The following is a 23,940-nucleotide window of genomic DNA, read 5'->3' as shown; positions in this document are numbered from 1 at the left end:
TGGTTTTATAATTAAGAGCAATTTTCCTATTTAGACATAGGATTTGCAGTGCTTTGATCCATGTACAATGCTTTCAGGCCCATTCTGTGCATATTATTCTGTTTACTTTCGACTCCATCCATTATAAGTGAGCTTTTTTTGGTTTGAAGGCTATCAGGTTTGTAAAAATTTAAAATATTACAAGTGTTTCTGGTTAAATTTAATATCGGAAGGAGTTCCTTGAAAGATGATCTGATTCTTTGAAAGTTATTTAGTTCTGTGTCCAACTTGGTGTAGGCGAGCAGTTCATTGATGATTGCAATGTCTAAAATTCTGTGACTTTGGTCTCGTGCTGCACTTTCTTAACTAGTTAACTTCCTATCCATTCCCAGTTAGTTGAATGCTAAGTGGGAGTGAACTCAGATGTGTTTCTTCAGAGTGGGGAAAGAGAAGGAAAAAAAACGTGAAGGATAATTTGTGCTGTTATTGTTGGTCCTGTTCAAACCAGAATTCCTGGTCCAACTCCATAAATGATGCTATAAGTTGGAGACATTTTGGACCCAATTTTCCTCTGGAAAATGTAAATGAAAAGCAGGCAGACTAATAATCTTGGGATTGCTGGAAGGATCTGATATCGACTTCATTATGGAATAGCTTGGTCCAGGCTGGGAATGGATTTCAACCGTATCTGAGTTTTACAGTTAAATCAGTGGAGTTCTGATTCATATGTACTAATGAGTCTAATTGCTTCATCAGGTCCAAATGCTGGTGTACTGTAAAGAATTTATTACCCATGCCACGGGTAATAAATTTAAACTCAAATTAGCTAGGTGTTTATTTAAGGGATTATATATTGGACTTCATACTGCTATCTCATACTTTAGAGACAATACTTTTTAATAGAAGCATGGTAGTATCATGACTACTGGCTCATGAGCATCTCCTGGGGGAAATGGGAGGGAGGGGGCCTTGCCTTGCCTTAAAGGAATTGGAGATTAATTTTCCCCAAAGTAAATTTTACTCCTTGTTGGGCCTAGGATTTTGGAATTGCTTGGTAATGATATCCAGACTATATATATCTCCCTCCTTAGGGAAGGGCATTTTCTTTTGTGTTTCAGCTTTTCTTGAGGCTTGGTGAGTTTAGTTTTTAATTGCTATGTAAATATCAGAATATGTTTTTCTTTTTTTCCTCTAAGTATACTAATTTATAATCCTCAAGATTATGCACTTTGTGATTATAATTATTGATTTACTTTTCTAGTTTCATCTTTTGTAAAAAGAAACCTGCAGCTAGATCTAGTTCTTGCCTAGAATCGGTGCAATTTTCTAGTTTATGAATGACGTTACAGTATAAAGAGGAAAGCCCATTTGCCTTAGCAACCATTGAGAGTTGTACTACTACCAAGTAATGTATTCACCTAAATTCCCTTCCTGGTCAGACCTGATTTGGTGCTCTACCTGCCCGGACAAGTCTTTATAGATAGCATTGTAAATAATGCAATAAGCCAATAACCAGAAACTAGTCAAACTAGGCAGGCACAGTAGTGTAGCGGTTAGTGTAACGCTTTACAGCGCTAGCGACCTGGGTTCAATTCTGGCTGCCGTCTGTAAGGAGTTTGTACGTTCTCCCCGTGTCTGTGTGTGTTTCGGTTCTCCAGTTTCCTCCCACATACCAAAGGCGTAAGGGTTAGGAAGTTATGGGCGTGCTATGTTGGCGTCGGAAGTTTGGCGACGCTTGCAGGCTGCCCCCAGAACACTCTACGCAAAAAGATGTATTTCACTTTGTGTTTCGGTGTACATGTGACTAAAAGATATCTTATCTACTGCTGTTTCCTTATTGTTGCAAGTGCTTTGAGTTGAAAATATCTTACCAATATGTTGCATTCTGGTAACCTTTGCAGGAAAATGAGAATTGAAAGACTTGGCCTCCTGTAGCATAAATCTGCAATTTGATATAGTAGATGTGAAAGTTTGTTTTCTGCAACATGTTAATGGTCTGACCTGAGAGACACTGACATCCTACATTAACATCTTAGAGTGTTCTCAGCAAAATCAGAAGAGGAAGTTTTCATTTAATAGCAAAAAATGCTATAGTTTATTGTTTTAAGAACTGCTCATTGAGCCAACTTAGTAAGATATCTTTATTGATCACATGTATATCGAAACACAGTGAAATGCATCTTTTGAGTAGAGTGTTCTGGGGGCAGCCCGCAAGTGTCACCACGCTTCTGGCACCAACATAGTATGCCCACAGCTTCCTAACCCACACATCTTTGGAATGTGGGAGGAACCCGGAGGAAACCCACGCAGACACGGGGAGAACGTACAAACTCCTTACAGACCAGTGGCCGAAATTGAACCTGGGTCACTGGCGCTGTAAGACGTTACGCCAACCGTTACACTACCAATGCTGTAAAATAAACTTTATTCATTTTTCTCGCCACCCTTGTCTTTCATTTATTCAACATTTGAATTTTTCTTCATCTGGTGGAATCTGACCTGTGCATTTCTCTGCATTCTTTCAAAGTTGCTTAGTATTCAGCAGCTCAATCAACAGAATTGTTTGGGTTCTTGTACCAAGCTTTCCCATTCTTTGCACAGTTTTTTGGTGCTGCTGGATCAAAGCACTGAGCAACAATGGAATCGGACCACTGAAAGTGGCTGATTTAGAATGCCAGACAACATTGGAATTGTTAATCCACCTTCTTCAAAAATACTGGGTCACGTTAAGAAGGTATGAAATGTGTTGGGCCATAGGAGGCCAATTGGTGTATCAAGCATGGGGACCTCTCATTCCAAATGGTCTGGATATTATTACCAAGCAATTCCAAAATCCTAGGCCCAACAAGGAGTAAAATTTACTTTGGGGAAAATTAATCTCCAATTCCTTTAGGAAAGGCAAGGTCCCCTCCCTCCCATTTCCCCCAGGAGATACCCATGAGCCAGTAGTCATGATACCACTGTGCTTCTATTAAAAGTATTGTCTGTAAAAACAATTTCAATGAAATATTGAATTGCGATTTGAATTTGTAATTGGCAGAGAAATGTCTATGTTGATGGCTGCTGAATCTGGCACTCTTTGAAGCTGAACCTGCAGCTCAATACTCTTGCTGCTTTTCAATCACTAAGTACTCATTCAGTTTTTGTTTCATTGATTAATTTTTGTTTGGGATGTAGACATCAGAGGCAAGGCTAACGTTAATTGCCCATCCTTAATTGGCCTTGAGAAAGTGGTGGTGAACCATCTTGAACTACTGCATTCCTTCAGGTGAAGTTATTCCAACAACCATATTGAATGGGGAGTTCAAACATTTTAGACCCAGCAACAACATAGGAATGGAGATACATTTCCAAGGCAGGATGTTATGGACTTGCAGGTAATCCCATTTGTCTGCTGCCCTTGCCTTCTTGATGGGAGGTGTTGTTGCAGAAGCTTAAGTGAATGGCTGCAGAACGCTTGATCCAGAATCCTTATCTGCCTAATTTCTGGAGTTGTCAGGGTGCGGTGGGGTATGTGATGATCATTTTCTTACTCACTGGAATGAAGGGAAAGGCTTATGATAAATCACCCCAGGGTTACTAAAGTGCAGCATTATATATCTTTTTTAAAAAGGTGGATCAGCCACACCATAAACTAAATTCCAAAGTTTAAGAAAATAAATGGGGTAGAAATGATTACTGGAAATCGTTAGTGTCAGTGTGCAAATTAATCATAACCAGTTTCCACACATTTCAGCTGGAGACAGATATTTTAAAAATTGCTTCATTCTTATGCAAAACAGACGCCTACCAGATGTTAGTAGTAAGAATAAAAATGCTCATTTTAATGCTGAATGCTACTTTGTCTGACATTGGAGACTAGGTAAAATTTATTAGCCAGGTTTCAATTGTAACGGGAAATGTGTCCAATCCCTTATCAGTGTAAAGGCCTGCTATGTCTGCAGCTGCACATGCATGCATTCTGGCTGCTGCACTACCTACAAGATGGTATCAATCCAGTTCTTTAAGTTTTCATTATCATAATATTAATAAATACTATTTGATAGATTGATGCGGGTCTGATAGCCAGACCTATTTAAAAATGCCTTTCAACAATTGTTTGCCAATACACAAGTCAATCTCCGCACGATTGCAGTCTTTGTGAGGATGTTGACGAGCCTTTTGTATTTGGAGAGGAAGGAAATGTACATATTCATTGTCTTAACTTGACTCCACAGAGGAGTGATGCATCAATGGATGCTGATGAATCTTTTGCCATTTGCTTGAAGTGGCACACAGGAAGTAAGGGAGCCCCTTTCCATATAAATAATAGTGCAAGAAAGCACAGCATCTGAGGGTTATCCAGTATTTATTTGGAGCTGGCACTGGGAGAACAGAAATATAGGATAGAGTGAGAAAGAGCATATTATTCTGATCCCCTTCAAATAAGACAAGACAAAGAGGAAGATGATTTTAAACCTTGGTTTGCTGGTGTTGTTTCAGAACTCCCCTGTTATCTTTTCCAAAGAAGTTCTGCCAAGTGTTGGACTCTATTGTTGTGTGATCATGATGTGATCACACAACATTTTTTTCCATTTCAGACCACACTCCTAAATGGAAAAGAAGGAACTCAAGGAAAAAAATGTAAAGGATGCATTGAGCTAAATGCATAGAGTTTAAAGCAGTGAGACAGATATTGCTGCTTTGGCTGAACTTGTATGATATTTTAGCACATGATTTTACACTCACACATTTTATCACTCTCTTGTATTGAACCAAACTTGATGGGTGATGTAACAGTTATGTAGCTGTGTGAATTTTGACCAGTTTCTGAAAGAATGAAAGACTACTTGGAAGGTCAAGAACCTGTGTTTGTGCTTTGTGGTCCTTCGAATGCCCTAAAGTGCTTCCCAGGCCCTGAATTTTTTTTTTGAAGTGCAGTCACTGTATTAATGTAGATAAGTAGCTAAAATACATCAGTTACACCCTAACCACAAATGATGTGAATCTAACTCTTCCAAACTCTCAGGACACTTTCTGAACTATTTTTAATAATTATTGAGCTTAAAGAATTTTGCTATACAGGTTATCCCTGGCCTACAAACACTCGGCTTGTATACAGCCTCTGTATACAAGTGTTTGGGAGACTGGTAGGATGGATTTTCTGGCTGCTGTGGGGATACCGGCATCTTCTGGAACCTGGGAACTCTGTTCGTGGCCACATTTCTGACTTGCAAACTGTTTGGGTAATGCGTGGTTCACAGGAACGGAACCATGCCATAACCTGGGGAGGATCTGTAACTGTTCTCTTTATATCTAACTGGTGCTAACAGTATAACTGAATGTTTAGGGGAGCTAGAAATTTCAAAAGTAAGCAGGCACCAAGAGCATTGATCTAATTTGTGCAGATTGTTTATTATTTTAGGAAGTTTAAAATGTGGAAAGGAAATTGGTATATTATTGTCATTCTGCTCATCAATCTACTCTAAATGTAGCAAGACCATTTTATGAACTGCATTGAATAGGACTTTGAAGGAAGGTCCACAATTAACAGGAAAGTTTTTCAGAAGGTGAAAATTCTGTGGTGTCCATCCTATCACAGAAACTGGCTGGTGGCATTTTCACTATATCCTGTTGTTCCCATGCTAAAGAAGTACCCAGTTGTAGAAGGACAGGTGTTGGCCCTGATTTTGATGAAGTAATGGCCCTCACTGCCCCCAGAGTTTCTGTGGGCTTGCCAGCAGACACTTCCTCAAATTCAGCATCATTTTCAGCCTACAGCTTCTACAGAGAATTTATGGTGTCTTTGGGCAAGGCAAACAGCAAGGACCTTGAATCAATTGGATTAAAGAGTCCTCACCAAGACATGGGGCCAAAGCAGGAATTATGGAGTAGAAAGTATAAATTATTTGTTTAAAAAAAATGCACAGAAAGCAAAATAATTGTGAACTGCAGATAGGATTGGGAGAGTGAAGGGGTACACAAAAAACAAAGGTTTTCTTTAAATCTGCATCTCTAATCATGTGGGGAAAAACTTGCCTCAACATTCTTAAAATTCATTTTTAAGAGTCAGAGGTTGCTCAGCGTTAGCGTTAACATTGTTTAAAACCTTACACTCTCACAAGAATATATCAGCTTAACTTTTTCCACTGTGTTTGATGTGGAATTGAAGGAATTTCAGCAGGTTCACAATTCTAGTCATTTCGATTCAGAGTTAATGGTGAGGACTTCAGCAGTGAAAGAGCAGATTTCTGACAGCATCATCTAACTTATTTAACTATGTGGTTGCATATTCCAAAAGTTAGCAGATTCTAGTAAAATGATATATGCAGATAGCTTTGGTGTTGTGCTCATTATTTAAAGCTCTGTCATGGAAAGAGATTACCAGACTGACAGAAGGAAATGTTCAAGATTGTGCTTGAAGTCGTCTTGAAGAAATGCAACATCCCCAACGACTTCTGGAAATCTCTGACCCATGACCACTCGAAGTAGCACTGGGGATGATATTGAGAAGCTCAAGGCCATACACTCATGCGTAAGTGCTGGAAGGAGCAGACATTACCAATTTGCTTGCCCGCCCCATCAGGCCCCTCCTGCCCCAGCTGTGGATGAGTCTGTCACTCCCACAATGGCCTTATTGTCCACCTCAAAGCCCACAAACCTGGAATGGAAACAAATCCCTCAAGGACTGCTCAAGGGTTGAGTAGTAGTCTTGGCATGTACTCCAGCCAGTGCAATGAGAGTGTTTCTGATACAGGCCCATACACAGGTACACAATAAACAATTACGAATTTAATTTGCTTTCTTGAAATATTTTGCTTCCATTAATACCACATTTTGCAAGTCAATATCCTACTTTAAAGTATGATGAGAAGGAGATATTTTTGTAGTATTTCCGAAAGTTGTGCATCTGGTATATATCTGAATTTGCATTTACCTGATTTTGAAGGTGTAGTAGTATTTGGTGGCGCCTTTCCCTTGGAATTGTTCTGGATTTCTTTTGGAATATATCTATGATTATTTACAGCTCTTCAAAGCTTAATTTAGGTGATACCAGTGACAATAAAAATTGATGTTAATGTTTTAACCAAAATGCATTTGTAGAGTAGCAAATCCCTGACATTTCCCTGTATGCACAATACCTGTTGGCAAAACAAAATTAAATTGGACCTGTAGCGTTCAACCTAGTATGGACAGAAATGTGTACATATCAAATCAACATGCACTGTCTGACTAAGGCTTTATTTCTGAGATTTTCAGTTACCTTTTTTAAATTTTATTTACAGTGTGGTAACAGGCCCTTCCGGCCCAACGAGTCCGCGCCGCCCATTTTTTAAAACCCAAATTAACCTACCCATACGTCTTTGTAATGTGGGAGGAAACCAGAGCACCCAGAGGAAACCCACGCAGACACGGGGAGAACGTACAAACTCCTTACAGACAGTGACAGGAATCGAACCCCGATCGCTGGCGCTGTAATAGCATCGCGCTAACCGCTACGCTACCGTGCCGCCCTTTTATCTGCCATTATTATCTACAATTGGATATCAGCAGAGTTTATGGTTCAGAGTGATACAACAATGTAGTCCCACTTGATGTTTACTTGCAAATCAGAAAAGGCAAGGTCTTAAATTATATTCTTATTATAATTCTGAATTTGGGTGGAGAATTGCTGATGCAGGTACATAAATGTTATTAGAACTCTTCTTCCAATTTTTTCCGCAAAGATTACAAGGATTATGTTAAAATGTCTCCTTTCTCTGATCTGCCCTCCAAATAAAACTTGAAAGATTCTATTGGGTGATTGTACTTCGCAGTGCAACAGGATCCAAGAAAACAAGTGTTAGAATATCTTCTGAACCAGTCGTTTTAAGGATTTATTGAGAATTAAAAATAAAAATTAAATCGATGCGTTGTAAACGGTTGCTTGATGATTTGCATGTTAGTAAGTACGTATGTCCTTCTGTAAGGTGCCAATGGTATCCCTGCAATATCATGCATGGTAATGTGGTCCGAGGTTGGGGCATTCACATTGTTACCAAAACAGATGATCTATTCAGTGGGAAAGAGAATGAGAGTAGCAGGTGTTGATGTCGGGGGGGAAAAAATGAAAAAAATATATATATAAATCAAGCCATATTACAATTTTTTTTTGTTATTACTCTGTCCCTCCTCCAGCAACTCCAAAACACAATCTGTCTTCCCTCCCTTGGTCTTATGATGTAGATATGTAAATGCTTAGAAGGCTTTGGAATATGTGAAAGTTGTGTTGCTTTTTTGTTTGGAAGTGAACAGGTGGGGGAGGGAGGAAGAATGGGTAGAAAGAAGAGGAACCAAGGGATTACCAGTTAAAGCCTAAAGCTGCTGTTGGCTGATAAGTGACCAAAGAAGAAATTTCTGCTTTCATTTTCTCAGTCTTTGTCATGTTTACTCGCATTGTTTCCTCAGTGACCAAGTGAATTACTTCATGTAATAATATATACCATTAAGTAAAAATATTAATGCTTCCTCCTTTCACTTTTCTAGATACATGTGACGACTGCTGAAGATGTCAGATAGTGTTGATGCTGAAGAGAAACCACCAGCTCCTCCCTTGAGAATGAACAGTAACAATCGTGACTCATCTTCCCTTAACCACGGCTCAAAGCCTCTCCCACTGGTTCCCGAGGAAAAGAACAAGAAAGCCCGACTGCGCTCCATTTTTCCAGGGGCAGGAGACAAGAGTAAAGTATCAACCTCTCCACTCTATTTCTGAAGTAGATGCTTTACAAGGTGGCAAGGTGAAGGAGTTATGGCAAGGTGAAGGAGTTATGGCAAGGTGAAGATGCTGAGATCTGTGCTAGGTTAGCTGGTCATTGCTGGAGCTATGTCAGTGTGCTTGGCCTTGCTGTTTCTGATTTAGAGAGAGGAAAATCATCAAGTTGATTTATTGTCTAATGAATCTTGTAGGATAGTATGAGTGCTAAACATGGCTTGGTTGTGATGCTTCCAACTTGGCTGCAGTCCTTCTGTCATTCTATGTTAGTTCTTGCAGTACCTTTTTGGAAAGAGGATGCCCATTGCACTATTACATGGTTTCAGTTGAAATTTTCCTTTCTCAGTCTGGTGTTGGTTTATTTTGAGAGCCTTACGGGTGAAGAAAGTTGATCATAGAAGAGAGTGATTAAGTCACTATTATGGGCTATTTGGTTCCCATGAAGAAAGTGTTTTGAAAGTGCAGGCATTTCTGGAAAGGAGATGGCATCTCGCATGAAGTAATATAGTGAACCTGGGCCCACGGTTTGAGACCCATGCCACGTTGAAGGCACTCCAATCCGTGTCCCCTGCCTGTGTCAGACTCCTGGAACTCTGACCAAAATCCATCAGTGCAATTTACTTTACTTGGGAATGTAGTTTGCCTGATTGTGAGGTTGTCAGTTTGAAATCTTTTTCAACTTGTCATTTGTGGTCCCATTCTAAATGTGTCAACATAGCCAGACTTCCATGCAAACTGAAAAAGGTAACACTACAATGTGAACTCGGGGAAAATAAATGGAATCTGGCTTACGCATTCACACTAAAAGCAAGCAGTTTGATATAATTTGTTTCCCAGTCTTAAGGCTGAGTTGCAAACTGTCCCCAGATGCCTTGCTTTGTATTTATTTAGTGTCCAATTCCTCCTTGCTGATGACAAAGCAGAGGTCCAGAGAAAAAGGTGAACTGTCCAATTAACATGCTGACCTAAGATTATGGAATTTAGTACCTGCTATCTTGAATAAATTTCTAATGAAATAGATCCTGGATTAAAAGTTAACAAGTTTTGTCCATTGATTTATCATATTTTCCCCTCCCTCAATGTAAAAGGTACAGATTTATTGGGCAGTTGTACCCCGGGGGAATCTATCCAATGTCAGTACAATATTGACTCAAAGGGCCAGGATTCTTTAGTGTTGTGGTGTTGTTGCTAATGTTGCCATGAACAGTCATCCACAATTGATTGATTGCAGTTTGTTAACAGAGGCATTGTGTACAAGTGTGGTGGAATGAAATGAAATTTTGCAAAATAAATGGAACCTCTTAGTGTGTGTAAAAAGAAACAAATGAAGCCTCTAAGTATTACAGGGTGAAAAAGATCTGCAGCTATTATTAAAGTATAAGTACTGTGGAACAGTAGCAGCCAACAGGCAAATTAAATAGTATATGAAATAAAACTTATAGATTGGGCAGATCAGGCAGCAGCCAGTTAATGTTTTGGGTAAAGCTAGTCATCAGACATCGCAGTAATACCTGAACATTGCTTTGTCTTTTGCAGAAATTGACTGACAAGTCTTTCTATCATGTTCCTGTTGTGTTTCAAAATTTCAGTACTTTTTTTTCCTTATACTAGACTTCACAGTCAGACAACAAAAGAGCATGTCAATGGGGGTTCAAGTTCAAACTGCAGAGGTCTCTGGTCAGGTCATGCCTTTTGACTAGGTACAATTCAGTAACTGAGAAAAGGGGGGTTGGAGAGGTTGTGTGGAGTGAGGATGGGAGAAATAAATCAGCCATGATCGAATGGTGGAGTAGACTTGATGGGCTGAATGGCTTAATTCTGCTCCTATGTCTTATGGGAGTATTGGGAGTGTGATTGGGTCCTGGAGGTAAAGTTAAGTCTAAGCACGTGGATATTCCAGTTTTGAGTGCATAGTCACAAGGAAAGAGTGAAGATTACCTCAAAAGCAAATATTTTTAAAAAATTGTCTTCGGGTCAGCAGGCATCAAAGGGGCAACATTCCAATGGATGGTGCCTGGCTGTATAAAGGCAAATATTTATGGTTTACATTCCTATTGTCTTAAGGAGGTAGAAGGAGGCCATTGAGTCCATTCCCCCACTTATCTCCCTGTAACCTATTCTCTCATGCTTATCAGCATCCCCTGATTCTCTTTCACATCAGGGGGTAATTTACAGTGGCTAATTAACCTACCAACAAGCACAGTGTTGGATGTGGGAGGAAACCAATGTGATCACAGGGCGAACAGCAAGTGATTCACTCCCTGATACACCAGAGCCTTCCACCAGAGGCAAAAGTCAGCAGAGTGATGGAATGCTCTTCACCTGCCTGTGTGAGTACAACTGAAACAACACTCAAAGCTTGATACCAGACAGAACAAAACAGCCCGCTTGATTGGTATGGTATCCTATCCTATCCACTGCATTAAATATTTATTCTCTCCATCACCAATGCACTGTGGCTGCATTGTGTACCAACTACACAGCAGTTATTCAACTAGGCTATTCCGAGAGCACTTCACAAATCCTGGGCCATTTGTGCCTGAAGAACAATGGCTTCAAGTGCATGAGAATGTCACCATCTGCAGGTTCTCTTCCACAGCGCATGGCATCCTGACTTGGAAAGGTAGTACCAATCTTTCATTGTCATGGGTCCAAATCCTGGAACTCCCTCCCCTACAGCCCCGTGGCAGTAGCTTCTGCAGAATGACTGTGGTGCTTCGAAAAGATAATTCACCACCAATAAATGCTGGCCTTGCAGTGATGACCAGACCTGAAAAATAAATATAACAACGATAACAGATAATTCTGGAATATTGTGTAGTTAGTCTGGAGGAACAGCAATGTCTACTGAAGTTGGTATTGCAAGTATTGTTGCATGAAATTCCTGAAATTCAACAACATGACAATAAGACCAAGATTGCCAAGGATATCTGTCCAATTGGTGAATTCCTTCATGACTAATGTCAGAAAAATATTGCTTGTATTGAAATTCCATTCTACTTTGAAACCACGCAAGGGGAAAACAAAAGGACATTTTTGCAAGTAGCTAAGTGATTACACTAATTTTCTTCCTGGGGAGAACCTCGTGGAGATTCAGGAGGAATACTTCGCAATCAGAAGACATTCATTTCCATTCTACACCTCCCAAAGTGTTAGCTTCCTGATGTGGCACTGAGCAATGTTTATATTAAATAGGTTCACTGTTTTAATGCTGGGTTCTTTCAAGGGCTTGTGAACAAAATCAATTTAACATGTATAGGGGAAGCTGAGGTAGGTCAAATTATTGATGCTATTGGATGTGTTGGTCCGTGAAATTTCTAAATTATAGGATGTTAGAAGAAGCCCAAGCACATTGCTGCTACATGGCTGGTCTAAATAAATTGGCAAATAGCTTAATTTTTAATAGTTTATGGCATATGGATATCACTGGCAAGGGCAGCATTTATTGTTCATCCTTGATTGTCCTAGAGAAGCTGGTGAAGCCATGGGGATTGCCTAACCATCACGTATATTCACTGAGCTAGGTGCAACACTAGTAAAGTATTCTGAAAGGTACAGATTTCCCCCACAACAAATGGTTCCTCTCTTCCTGTCTCCAGCTAACAAGAAGAAAGAAAAAGAACGTCCAGAGATCTCTCTCCCTTCAGATTTTGAGCACACGATTCATGTGGGATTTGATGCAGTTACAGGGGAATTCACAGTGAGTAAACTCTTGTATGGAATATTATTGATCTTGCACTAGCTTTTCATGATTGGACTATTTTAGCTTGATGTGTAATGATTTCAAACATTGAAAATATTTCTGCATCTTTTCAGCTTGGATTCCTAGACATCGTTACCAATCTAGCAGCAAGGTGCATCAACCCACTACTCAATGAATTCTCCCCTCAATTCTAAAATTTCAGAATTTCTGCTCACTTTTACATGAAGGCATAAATGTGTTGTGTTTTGTCAGAGAGCATCATTTATTTTGTCTTGCCTTAGCTAGAACTAGGAGTTAAAGCCCCAGGATAGGAATCAGCAATTTAACACAGATGAAGTGAAATTTCTTCAAGGTTGTTAATTTTTGGAATTCTGTCCCAGGGCCAATATATGCACAAAATTCAAGGTAGATTGATAAGATATTTGGACATGGAGATAAAGATTTTGAGAAGTTTCAAGCAAGATGATTAGCCATGGGTTTATCAATTAGCAAAGAAGTTTTGAGGGATCATATGGTAGGGCAACTGTGTTCCTGTTTCACTACTCAGTAGTATTGAGGTTTAGCCATCAGGTGATCGACCCTGGTTGAACCAGCAGCTCACAGTTCTCTTAGTCTTGCAGAAGGGGAATTCAATCAATCAGTGCTGGATTCTTGATTGTGTTTTCTGTCCAGGCAGTCCTGTTGGGGGAAAAAGTACACATTTTGGCCAAGTCTGCTTAGTTCTTGGCTGAACTTGAGATCTTCCATAATGAACTACTTAGCTGCCAATCATGTCTAGGTTTATACACTGAAGAAGTATTGAGGTGAGGTAACAGAGGGCAGCCAGCATGCATGGGCTAGCAATCCAGTAAAAATTAGTATCTCTAGGAGAAAATTAGCGGTGGGAAACCATTGACATTTAAATTGATGTGTAAACCTAGAACTTCTAATTTTATTCAATTTTATTTTCAATTAAGTATTAATTAAAGTATTTTCCATTAATGACTTTCTGTTGCCTATAATTTTCTACAATAATCATATGGCGTGTTTACATAATGAGAATATAATACCACCAATTGGCTTATAAAGCACTAGAATACACCATTGCCTTTCCATGTTCAAGCTCTTTCTTTCTCTTAATTTCCAGATGTTCACTGCACACACTGATTCTAATTCATTTTTCCTTTCTTGCTGCAGATTTTTTCTGTTTCTCCCTCTTTCCCATCCTGTCTCATAAAGCATATCCAGTATGTGCAGTTTACTTTTGCATTGAAATATTTTTTCATAAATAATGGTTTCCAGATGCTGACACCTGAGTAGATTTTTTTGAATGTTCAAAATTATAGAAGCAGAGTGAAGGGTCGAATAATCATTTTGTGTTAGATCAAAAAGCTTTCAGGCAGCTGGGGTTACATTAGAACTGTTTTTCAGCACCATAAAGTAAGATTTGTTATTTTTCTTTTTTTTACAAGAAGTAAAAAATAGCTTTATCCTTCCTATAAAATTTTTTGTAAGGATATAATTACAAAGACAGGCCATAAATACAAAGTATCCTCAACATCATTGAGCTTTATATAAGGGTGTTGTAGTTAGTCTAATCTGAAATTAATGAAGCATTTCCAGTGACTTGTAAACAGTGGAAATAAAAAAAACTGCAGATGCTGGAAATAGAAACAGAAAATGCTGGAAACACAGGAGAGTGCAGATGCTGGAACTGGGAGCACAAAACAAACTGCTGAAGGAACTCAGTGGGTCAAGCAGCATCTGTGGAGGCAAAAGGATGGTTGACGTTTCGGGATGAGACCCTGCATCAGGACTGAGATTGTAGAGGGAGGATAGCCAGTATAAGGAGGTGAAAGGGAAGGGTGAGGCAGAAGCTGGCGAGGTGATGTGTGGAATCGGGAGAAGTAGAGGATGATTGGCAGATGGAGCCGGGGTGGGGAGTGGTGGTAGGAAAGGGAAGGGGAATTGCTGGAAAATTTTGACTTTGGATCTTCAGCCTAAGCATTCACTCTGTTGCTCTCTGCAGGTGCTGCCTGATCTACTGAAATCTTCCAGCTTTTGATTTCACTTGTGTAAAGAACAGAAGTCTGTTATGACTCAGAGGTTACAGTCATTAAAATTGTATCAAACAAAATATCTAACTGAGATATGCGCCATGCTCTGTTTACCTCTCACCTTTATTTCAAACTGGTTTCCAGCCTCAATTTTAAAATTCTCTTATTTTAAAATCCCTTAAGTCTCATCTTGCTGTATCATTATGACATCTTACAGCCCAATGAACCTCTGATGCCTCCACTTATCAATTCCATCCTCCTCAAATTTATTTGCTCCACCATCAGCAACCATTTCATGAACCGCAAAGGTCTTAAGTTCTGAAATTCCTTCCACTTATGCCTTCCCTCAAGGTGCTTGGGCTTTAGTTTATATACCCCAATAATGTGCTTTGACATCAATTTTTGTTTGATGATGCTTCTAGAAAGTGCATTGTCTTTTCTTGGTGAACGTTCGCAGATGTTTATACCTGTCGTGATTTGGACTGTACTGTTTGGAATAATTGAGTGAATATAAAAGCTGTGGAGCAAAATACAGTTGTGTCCAAGGCCCATGGTGTCAGACCTAAGGAAATAATCCTTGCACACTTCCTTTTATGCACTATGCCATTGTAGAGTGTCAGGAACAGAGTTGGGTCCTTAGATGAAGTGTGGATCTGTGGCTTTTGTGAGGGTTGGGGAGCGGAATTGATATAACAGTAGGGGTTAGATCAGGGTCAAACTTGGAGGGCTCAGAATTGAGATAAAATCAAGGGGCTTGGATTGGGAAGTTGGGTGCCATTTGAAGAAACAGGCTGTGTCAGATCAGGGAACCAAGACCTTAAAGGTCAGATCAGAGAACTGGAGCCTTGATAAGAGGTAACTAGAAAGTTGGATACATAGAGTTGGAAACCAGAAGTGAGATTGGTTAAGGGAAGGGAAGTGGTCTTAGGAGAGGTTGAAATGTGAAGCAATAACTAAGGGAACCTACACCAGTGTGGTTTCATGCATGGTCAATGACGAGCACTCCTCAGAACAACACTCCCCAGGAATGCTTTAATGAAGATTACACGGAGAATGACCTCATCTTGTGTGATCCTGACACACACGTCGTGTCCTGTGATTTGCAGCAAGAGATGCTAGTCCACGTGACCAGAAATCATTTCAATCACATTTCCACGCTGGGCAATGTGACTTTTCATGTGCCTAAGACTTTCAGTTCTTTAGGCCTGTATTCTTTAACTTTCAAAACAAACTTTTTGATCTTCTTTATAAATTTTGAAATGTTTATTTTGTGGATGTGTTCATGGAGAACGGTTGAAAGGTAATGCATATTCTTACTCTCTTTTTAAATAAATTCCATCCTGGCCTGCCTTCAGAGCAGTAGAGGGATTTTCCAATTGAACTGGAAAGGAGACATTTCATTCATGGGCAAAACAGTGCTGATATCTCTGCTGATCATAAGGAGCTCTCATAATGTGCCTTCAGACGTGTATTGCTTTGAAGTGGTTGAGACTTTTACTCATCTATATTATCGAAATAGTATTTTTCCTTCTATTAGGTGGAGCCAATTAGCTTGGAATTTAAAGCAATCAGTTTGATGTTGCATTAAAAAAATGTGCAGTATCTGTTAATCAGTGTGTAAGTACTTTAAATCATTAATGCTAATTTGATTAGAACTTAAGAAATAGGTGTGGGTTGGCCACACAGTCCCTTGGACCTGGCCCACCATTCAACGAACCATGGCTAACCTTTTGTCTCGACACCTTTTCCTGCTCTGTGCCCATATCCCTTGATTCCTTCAATATCCGGATATCTGTTGATCTCTGTTTTAAACATAGTCGATGACTAAGCCTCCGCAGTCCTCCAGGGCAGAGAATGCCAACAATTCACTGCCCTTTGAATGAAGATATTTCTCCTTGGTCTCAAAAACCTTGATTTTGTGATGGGAAGCACTGGTTCTATATTTCATTGCTAGGGTAAATATCCTCCCCTTAGCCATTCTGTCGAGACATCAAAGAATTTTGTATGCTTCAATGAGGCATCTCTTATTCTTCTTAACTCTGGAGAATGGAAGCCAAGTGTACATGTGGTGTGACCACCATCCAAGGAACCTGTCTGGTGAGTCTTCACTGCACTCCTTTCCTGCACTTGCTATAAATGGAGACCAGAAGTGTGCACCATATACCAGGTTATGTGTGTTTTTGTTAATAAGTCTGTAGCCCCAGAAATGGAGGGAACATTTTCACTAGCCATTTCTTGAAAAGAGAAAAATGAAACATAGCTTGCAAGATGGCCAGTGTGTTACAAGTGAAAGTGCTGCCCTTCTAGCTTTCTGGTCATTATGTACTGTGGTAAATGACCTCACTGCAGTCCACTTGTTACTGGAATATGAGTACTGTGGAAGATGACCATAGAACAGTACGGGCCCTTCGACCCACAATGTTGTGCTGACCTATATAAACACCTACTCCCCGATCAATCTAATTCTTCCCTCCAACATAGCCCATAACCCTCCATTTTTCTTTCTTTCTTCCTATCTAAGAGTTTTTTAAATGTCCCTATTGTATCAGGCTCTACCACCACCCCCAGCCATGTGTTCCAGGTACCCACCAGTCTCTGTACTTATAATAAGAAAAACCTACCTCTGATATCTCCCCTAAACTTTCCCCCTCTGACATTAAACTGATGTCCTCTGGTATTGCCCATTGCCACCCTGGGATAAAGGTGCTTGCTGTCCACTCTATCTATGCCCTTCATTATCTTATACACCTCTGTCAAATTGTGCCTCATCCTGTGTTGTTCCAAAGAGAAAAGCCCTAGCTCGCTCAACCTTTTCTCATAAGACATGTTCTCTAATCCAGACAGCATCCTGATAAATCTCCTCTGAACCCTCTCTAAAGCTTCTACATCCTTCTTATAATGAGGTGACCAGAATGGAACACAATACTCCAAGTGTGGTCTAACCAGGGTTCTATAGAGCTGCAACATTATCTCGTGGCTCTTGAACTCAGTCACCCGACTAATGGAGGCCAGCACACCATACACCACCTTAACAACCCTATCAACTTCTGTGGCAACCTTGAGAGATTGATGGACTTGGACACCAAGATCCCTCAGTTCTTCCACACTGCTAAGAGTCCTGCCATTAACCTTGTATTCTGCCTTCAAGTTCGTTCTTCCAAAATGTATCACTTCACACTTTTCTGGATTGAACTCCATCTGCCACTTCTCTGCCCAGCTCTACATCCTGTCTATATTCTGTTGTGATCTCTGACAGCCTTCTACACTATCCACAACACCTCCAACCTTCATGTCATCTGCAAACTTACTAAACCACCCCCTGACTTCCTCATCCAAGTCATTTATAAAAATCACAAAAAGCAGAGGTCCTAAAACAGATCCCTGCAGAACACCATGAGTCACCGATCTCTAGGTCAAATCCTTACCATCTACTACCACCCTCTGCCTTTTATGGGCAAGCCAATTCCAAATCCACACAGCCAAGTCTCCATGGATCCCATGCCTCATGACTTTCTGGATGAGCCTACCATGGGGAACCTTGTCAAGTGCCTTACTAGAGTCCATATACACCACATCCACCACTCTACCTTCATCAATTTGTTTTATCATCTGCTCAAAACTCAATTAGGATCATGAGGCATGACCCCCCCCCCCCACCCCTGCCCAAAGCCATGCTGACTATCGCTAATAAAACTATGCTTCTCCAAATGCTCGTAAATCCTGTCCCTGAGAATCTCCCCAATAGTTTGCCCACCACTGACGTAAGACTGGCTGATCTATAAGTCCCAGGATTATCCCTATTACCTTTCTTGAACAAAGGAATAACAATTGCCGTCCTCCAATCCTCTGGTACCACTCCTGTGGCCAGGGAGGATCATATGCAACTGTCTATATATATCCACGGAATCTCCCTGGATACAGCAGACGCTGGCAATGCACAGGGTGTAATAATGCATGGCTTTGACAAAATGATTATTCCCCTGCCACTGAGCTACACAAACTGGGGCTGACAAGTCCATTTGTTTGACCATTACAAGTACCATCTGTTAAGATAATGAACTGCTAAACTGGTCACTATGAAATTTAGTTTGGTGCTGACCTTCATCTTCTGCCTATAGTTAATAGCAGGGGATGAAGGATATAAACAATGAAAATAGGCCCTTCGATCCATCGAATCTGTGCTGACCATCCAGCACCCATTACACTAATCTTACATTAAATGCCTTTTCATTAAATTCTCCCAGCATTCTTGTCAATTCCCTCCTTCCCCACACCCCCCCCTCCAAAAATCCCTGAATTCCCCCACATCTACACACCAGGAATTTACAACAGCCAATTAACCTACCAACCCACACATCTTTGTGATATGGGAGGAAGCCAGAGCACCTGGAGGAAACTCGAGCAGTCACAGGAAGAATGTGCAAACTCCACACAGACAGTATCGGAGGTCAGGATTGATCCTGGGTCCTCCAGTGCCAGTCTTAACAATTGAGAATACCTCAGATGCAAAGTTCTGAGGTTAGCGACAGAAATGAGATGCGTGTAGTGTTTGTAAAGCTGAATTCCAGCAGGCAACATCTTTGAGGCAAATGTTACTGTGTATTTTTTTCAATCATGCTTCTCTCAGTAGATTGGGTAAGGAGTGGGAAGGAAATTGAGTTGGGCAGCTTATAAAGCAAAATTGTTCTTGTGAGTATTTGTTTTAACTCCCTGCACAATTTATGGATTAAATTGCTTATAATGAAGCTAGAATTTATTGGAGGGAAATCTTTGCTGCCTTAAATTTGGAGTTCACCCTTGTTTGGTACATTAAATAGGAACTTCTATAGCACCAAGTTTCACCGGGGGGAACCTGTGAAAACCCAGTCGGGGGGAAGAATCATTTAGGTAGTTTTCTCCCTATATCATCTCATGTAACTTTATTTGCATGTTTCCTGACTGTAATTGCCCACAGAGCTTGCAGTTGCCAGGTTATTGTTGCACTGACTACTAGGAAGGTTGCCGAGAAGCGGGGAGTACAGCCTTCTCCTAAGTAGCTGGGCATCTCTCGTGATGATCTGGCCTGATTGGTCCACTCTTCCTCCCCATGCCACGGGTGGCCCCAAGCCCCTGTGAATTACAAGCCAATTAAGGAGCAGCATTATGCACTGAGGTGTATGATGAAGAGATGCTGCGATCATTGTCAGATATGCCTATGGACAAAAGTGGAGTACAATAAAAAAAAATAAGTCTGGCAGAGACCAAGGACAAACTATTAGTGTCCCTCTGAGGGACGCTTGAATTCATCTCAGTGTAACTTACTGTAAGGTTTGCTGCTATTTTTCTGAGTGGAAAATGCAAGTCACACCATTGATCATCTGTTTATGTCAATGAGTGTGGAAACAGTCATTGTGCATTGGATGGTATTACTTGATGTGTGTATGATGCCAAGCAAACATCAGATGTACTAAAGTGGGTCATGCCAAGAAGTGTCTGGGCCAATTTCCTGATGGTTGCCAATCAACTTGGAAATGAGCACCAGTGTTTTGAATGTGCACACAATAGCACACTAAAAAAAACATGCAAATAGATCCAATTTCTGGGCACGTGTGTTTAAACTCTTCTAGATTCTCCTGCACCCAGATTACGTTGTGCACTTTCATCCTGTTCCCATTTCAGATGGCGGTCAGGTGCCCGGCTTCCAATCTTGGGTCTTGCCTTCTTGAAGAGGAGGCAATTGGAGGCAGGTTTTCCATTCTATCTATCTCTCTGCCTGATCCTTTCAATGCAGAATGATTCCAGATGCAGTTGATCTTTATGTGGTTTTGTGCATTCCTACAATCATCAGACCTTCACTACTTAAGGCCATTCCTGACCTTGTGGCATCCACAAACTCAAATTATCGGTGCTGCTTACTAGACAATGATCAGTTAACTTTCCCCCAACTATTCCAGAAGCACTACCACCAATTGTGACTGAAGTGTGGGCTTTGAGCCTGGTGATGCTTTGATATAGCTGATGCTTAAGTTAACCTTTTTAAGAAGAATCTGATCACTTTCCAAATTAACCAGTTTTGGTTTGAGATAACACCTTGAGAGAAACTTGATTCTCAATGACTAATGTGTACATAATGCATTTGGTGCTGCTGAAGTCGTACAAGTTGCAACTCCCACTGGACTTATCATTGTACTGATTTCCTTCGTGGCTAGTTCACATTTTATTGCAACTGGAAGCTGTTGCCTCGGCAACCCAGCCACTGCTTATTTCTATTTCCAGCTCCCAATGGCACAGACTTCAGGAAATCATTACAAAGGCAAGTACTTTCTAAGGTGCTTCCATTTGAAGACATGCAAGAAGGAGAATTGGGTCAAGCCATCATGGGGTTTGGGGTGGGAGGGTGCTGGAGATTCTTCTGCCTGTGTCGAGCTGCTGGGTATCATACCTCTCCGTAGTTCCTCCAATGCTCCCCTGAACTATCCACAAATCCAACAGGACATAAGGTAATTCATGATGAATAAATTTTCATCAATCAATAGATTAAATAAAACATGGGATGTGAATGAAGCAGGCATCACATCCATCTTGTCCTGCATGTCATGAGCTTACTGACTGAATGAAACAACATCTCACCAGATGCATGTTTCCTAGCATCTGGTGAGTTTATCAAATGCTCTCTTTGATTTTTGGCTATTTAATGCATTTTAATTTTGCCTTTCAACTAGGGCATTCCTGAGCAATGGGCAAGACTCCTACAGACATCCAATATCACTAAACTGGAGCAAAAGAAAAACCCTCAGGCTGTTCTGGATGTCCTGAAATTCTACGATTCCAAAGAGACTGTTAATAATCAGAAATATATGAGCTTCACCTCTGGAGGTAAGGACTTGTAATCTCCCTTGTGTAAAATCCCTCAGAATAACCTCAAATGCGATCATGAGATTTTGAATGCACAGCTTTTAGATGTCTATAGTACCCTAAGATTGAAAACCAGTCTTGAAACTCATTGCCAAATATTGTTTACATGTAATTTTTGTACTGACCTTGTTTAAACTATAAGTTTTTTGACTGTAACCTATTGAATGCAGTTTTTTTTTCTGTTTAGTGACTGAACAGTTGTTGTGGAAAGGCAGTGTGGTGCAGGAAAAAACACCAACTTTAAACCTAACACCTGAGAATCTGTAATATTCTGCAAAATTATACTCAATACTTTGGGATAGAAATCCATCCTCTGTCACATATGCTACATGCAATGTAGTTGTATATGGATGTTATACTCTGCTTCAAATTCAGATCTGTTAACTTCCATGTAACTGAATTTCAGAAGCTGAGGGGAAAGGGCATGCACATTTAATGCAAGCAACTGAGGACAAATTTCTATCCCATTAATGGGTTTTCTCTGGAAAAGTAGCAAATAATTAATTATGAGCATGTATTTTAAAATTTTATATATCCCAGTCAATTACTCCCAATGTTACACACAGAAACTCCAAAACCAAGGCACTTTTTTAATATAAGCAAGGCAAGTAAGTGGTAGTGAATTGGACTAAGGAAGAAATGAAGTAGATGGGAGTGTTACACACAGAAACTCCAAAACCAAGGCACTTTTTTAATATAAGCAAGGCAAGTAAGTGGTAGTGAATTGGACTAAGGAAGAAATGAAGTAGATGGGAGGGGAAAGGAGGCGAGGTCAAGTGAGGAAGGTGGGCATTTAGGATGAAGTGATGGGGGGGGGGTGAAAGAATTGTGTCAGTAATTTTTTAACCCCCCCCCCCCCCCATCACTTCATCCTAAATGAGGAGAGTGAGGCAGGGTGAGAATAGGAAAAGGATTATGGACTGGGATAAGAGACTAGGGAAAGGGATGGTGATTTGGGAGGGCATTGGGAAAAGGGGAAGAATTGAGAACAGAGCAGGAAAGGAGATGAAGAATGTAGTGATTATGGACTGGGATAAGAGACTAGGGAAAGGGATGGTGATTTGGGAGGGCATTGGGAAAAGGGGAAGAATTGAGAACAGAGCAGGAAAGGAGATGAAGAATGTAGTGAGAGTGGGTGGAGTAGAAGCATTAGACAAGAATTGGGGAGAAAATTGGGGAGGGAGAGTAAAAGAGGGCAAAGGAGAAAAGATGAAATGACTGCGAGTTTGGAGGAGTGGGAGAAGGGGAAAGGATGGAAAGAATGAGGAAATGTGAGCGGTGGAAAAAAGCTGGAGAGGAGGTGAGGGTCGAAAGAGGAGGGAAGTAAAAGAAGGTGGGAAGATGAGGGAAAACAAAGTTTTTTAAGTTTTACAGTCAGATATGTGAAGATGGTTGGAGCTTTCTATTGATTAAAAAAAGATAATTTTATTTACAGCGTGGTAATAGGCCCTTCCAGCCTAACGAGTCCGTGCCGCCCATTTTAAACCCAATTAACCTACCTGTACGTCTTTGCAATGTGGGAGGAAACCGGAGCACCCGGAGGAAACCCACGCAGACACGGGAGAACATACAAACTCCTTACAGACGGTGACAGGAATTGAACCCCGATCACTGGCGCTGTAATAGCGTCGCGCTAACTGCTACGCTACTGTGCCAACAACAATTTCCAACAACTAAGGAGGGTTTTTTCAGGATATGATTACGTTTTGGCTCATTCTGTGGGCTGGTGTGCAACTTCAACTGCCACGTTCATTCAGACTCTGTGCTGGTTGCAACAGAGAACATGTTAACTGAAAGACAGTTTCTGCAAGTCCTAGTGATGGTTTTGTGAGCATGAAGGGAATTTGCTATATTGCTAGCAGTCCTAACCAAGAACCTAGCAAGCAGTTCTCATGAAAAGGTTATGCTCGTGTGTGCTCCACTGTTTGGATTATTTCAGCTACATGCCATTTATTAACACGTTATTGAGGTAAATATGTTTTGCTCAAAATACTGAGCTTCCATCTCAATATGAATACATTCAGTGCAGTAGAAGTGGTGTGTCGGAGTAAGTTAGAAATAAACATAAGAAATAATTGAATGTCAGATTTTCTTGGGGAAATTCTGTCTTTGCCAGTCTGGGATTGTGTCAATGGACTGAAAAATGTTTCAACTTTAGACACTGAGGAGGAATTTCTTTGGACTTCAAAGTGTAACAGAATACTAATGTTTATGATCAGATTTGCAGTTTTTTTTAAACCAACCAAAAATCTCCCTAACTCCCCTCCCATCATGCCCCACTGCCCCCTGTCCCACTACTGCCACCACAATACCCATTATTGATGCTGTATTCCTGAATCATGCCAAACAGAGTAGCTGTTGGCCAACCTCATAAGAACCTAGTAGTGTAGTTAGGGTCAGTTATAGTGACGGCTACATTTTCACCCAAATCAGCGTTGCCTCTTTAACTGAAAGGCATTTATTTTTCTGAGCCTGCACTCATTATGAACTGGATAAAGACCATCTAGAGGTCCCTCATGGGTGGCAGTGTGAGGCTTCCATCCCTGGACAGACTTTAATTCAGGTGTGTAAACTCACTGCCTTAATTTTTGAAT

The 23,940-nt window shown here is 40.6% G+C and overlaps 1 protein-coding gene across 6 annotated transcripts in view; it reads left to right on the top strand.

Moving 5' to 3' along the window:
- LOC127573618 (serine/threonine-protein kinase PAK 3) overlaps positions 1-23,940 on the top strand; it is a 186,836-nt gene that overhangs the window by 105,459 nt on the left and 57,437 nt on the right. For all 6 annotated transcript variants that reach the window (XM_052022000.1, XM_052022003.1, XM_052021999.1 and 3 more), the window contains exons 2-4: positions 8,485-8,681; positions 12,313-12,413; positions 21,154-21,307. In XM_052022000.1, coding sequence (XP_051877960.1) covers positions 8,507-8,681; positions 12,313-12,413; positions 21,154-21,307 — 430 coding nt within the window. In that variant the 5' untranslated portion in view covers positions 8,485-8,506. The remainder of the gene's footprint in view (positions 1-8,484; positions 8,682-12,312; positions 12,414-21,153; positions 21,308-23,940) is intronic.

The sequence above is a fragment of the Pristis pectinata genome, chromosome 8 (genome assembly GCF_009764475.1).
Source record: "Pristis pectinata isolate sPriPec2 chromosome 8, sPriPec2.1.pri, whole genome shotgun sequence".
In the NCBI taxonomy this organism is placed as follows: domain Eukaryota; kingdom Metazoa; phylum Chordata; class Chondrichthyes; order Rhinopristiformes; family Pristidae; genus Pristis; species Pristis pectinata.
The sequence above is the reverse complement of the archived record's forward strand: the minus strand, read 5'-3'. Positions and strand labels throughout refer to the sequence as shown.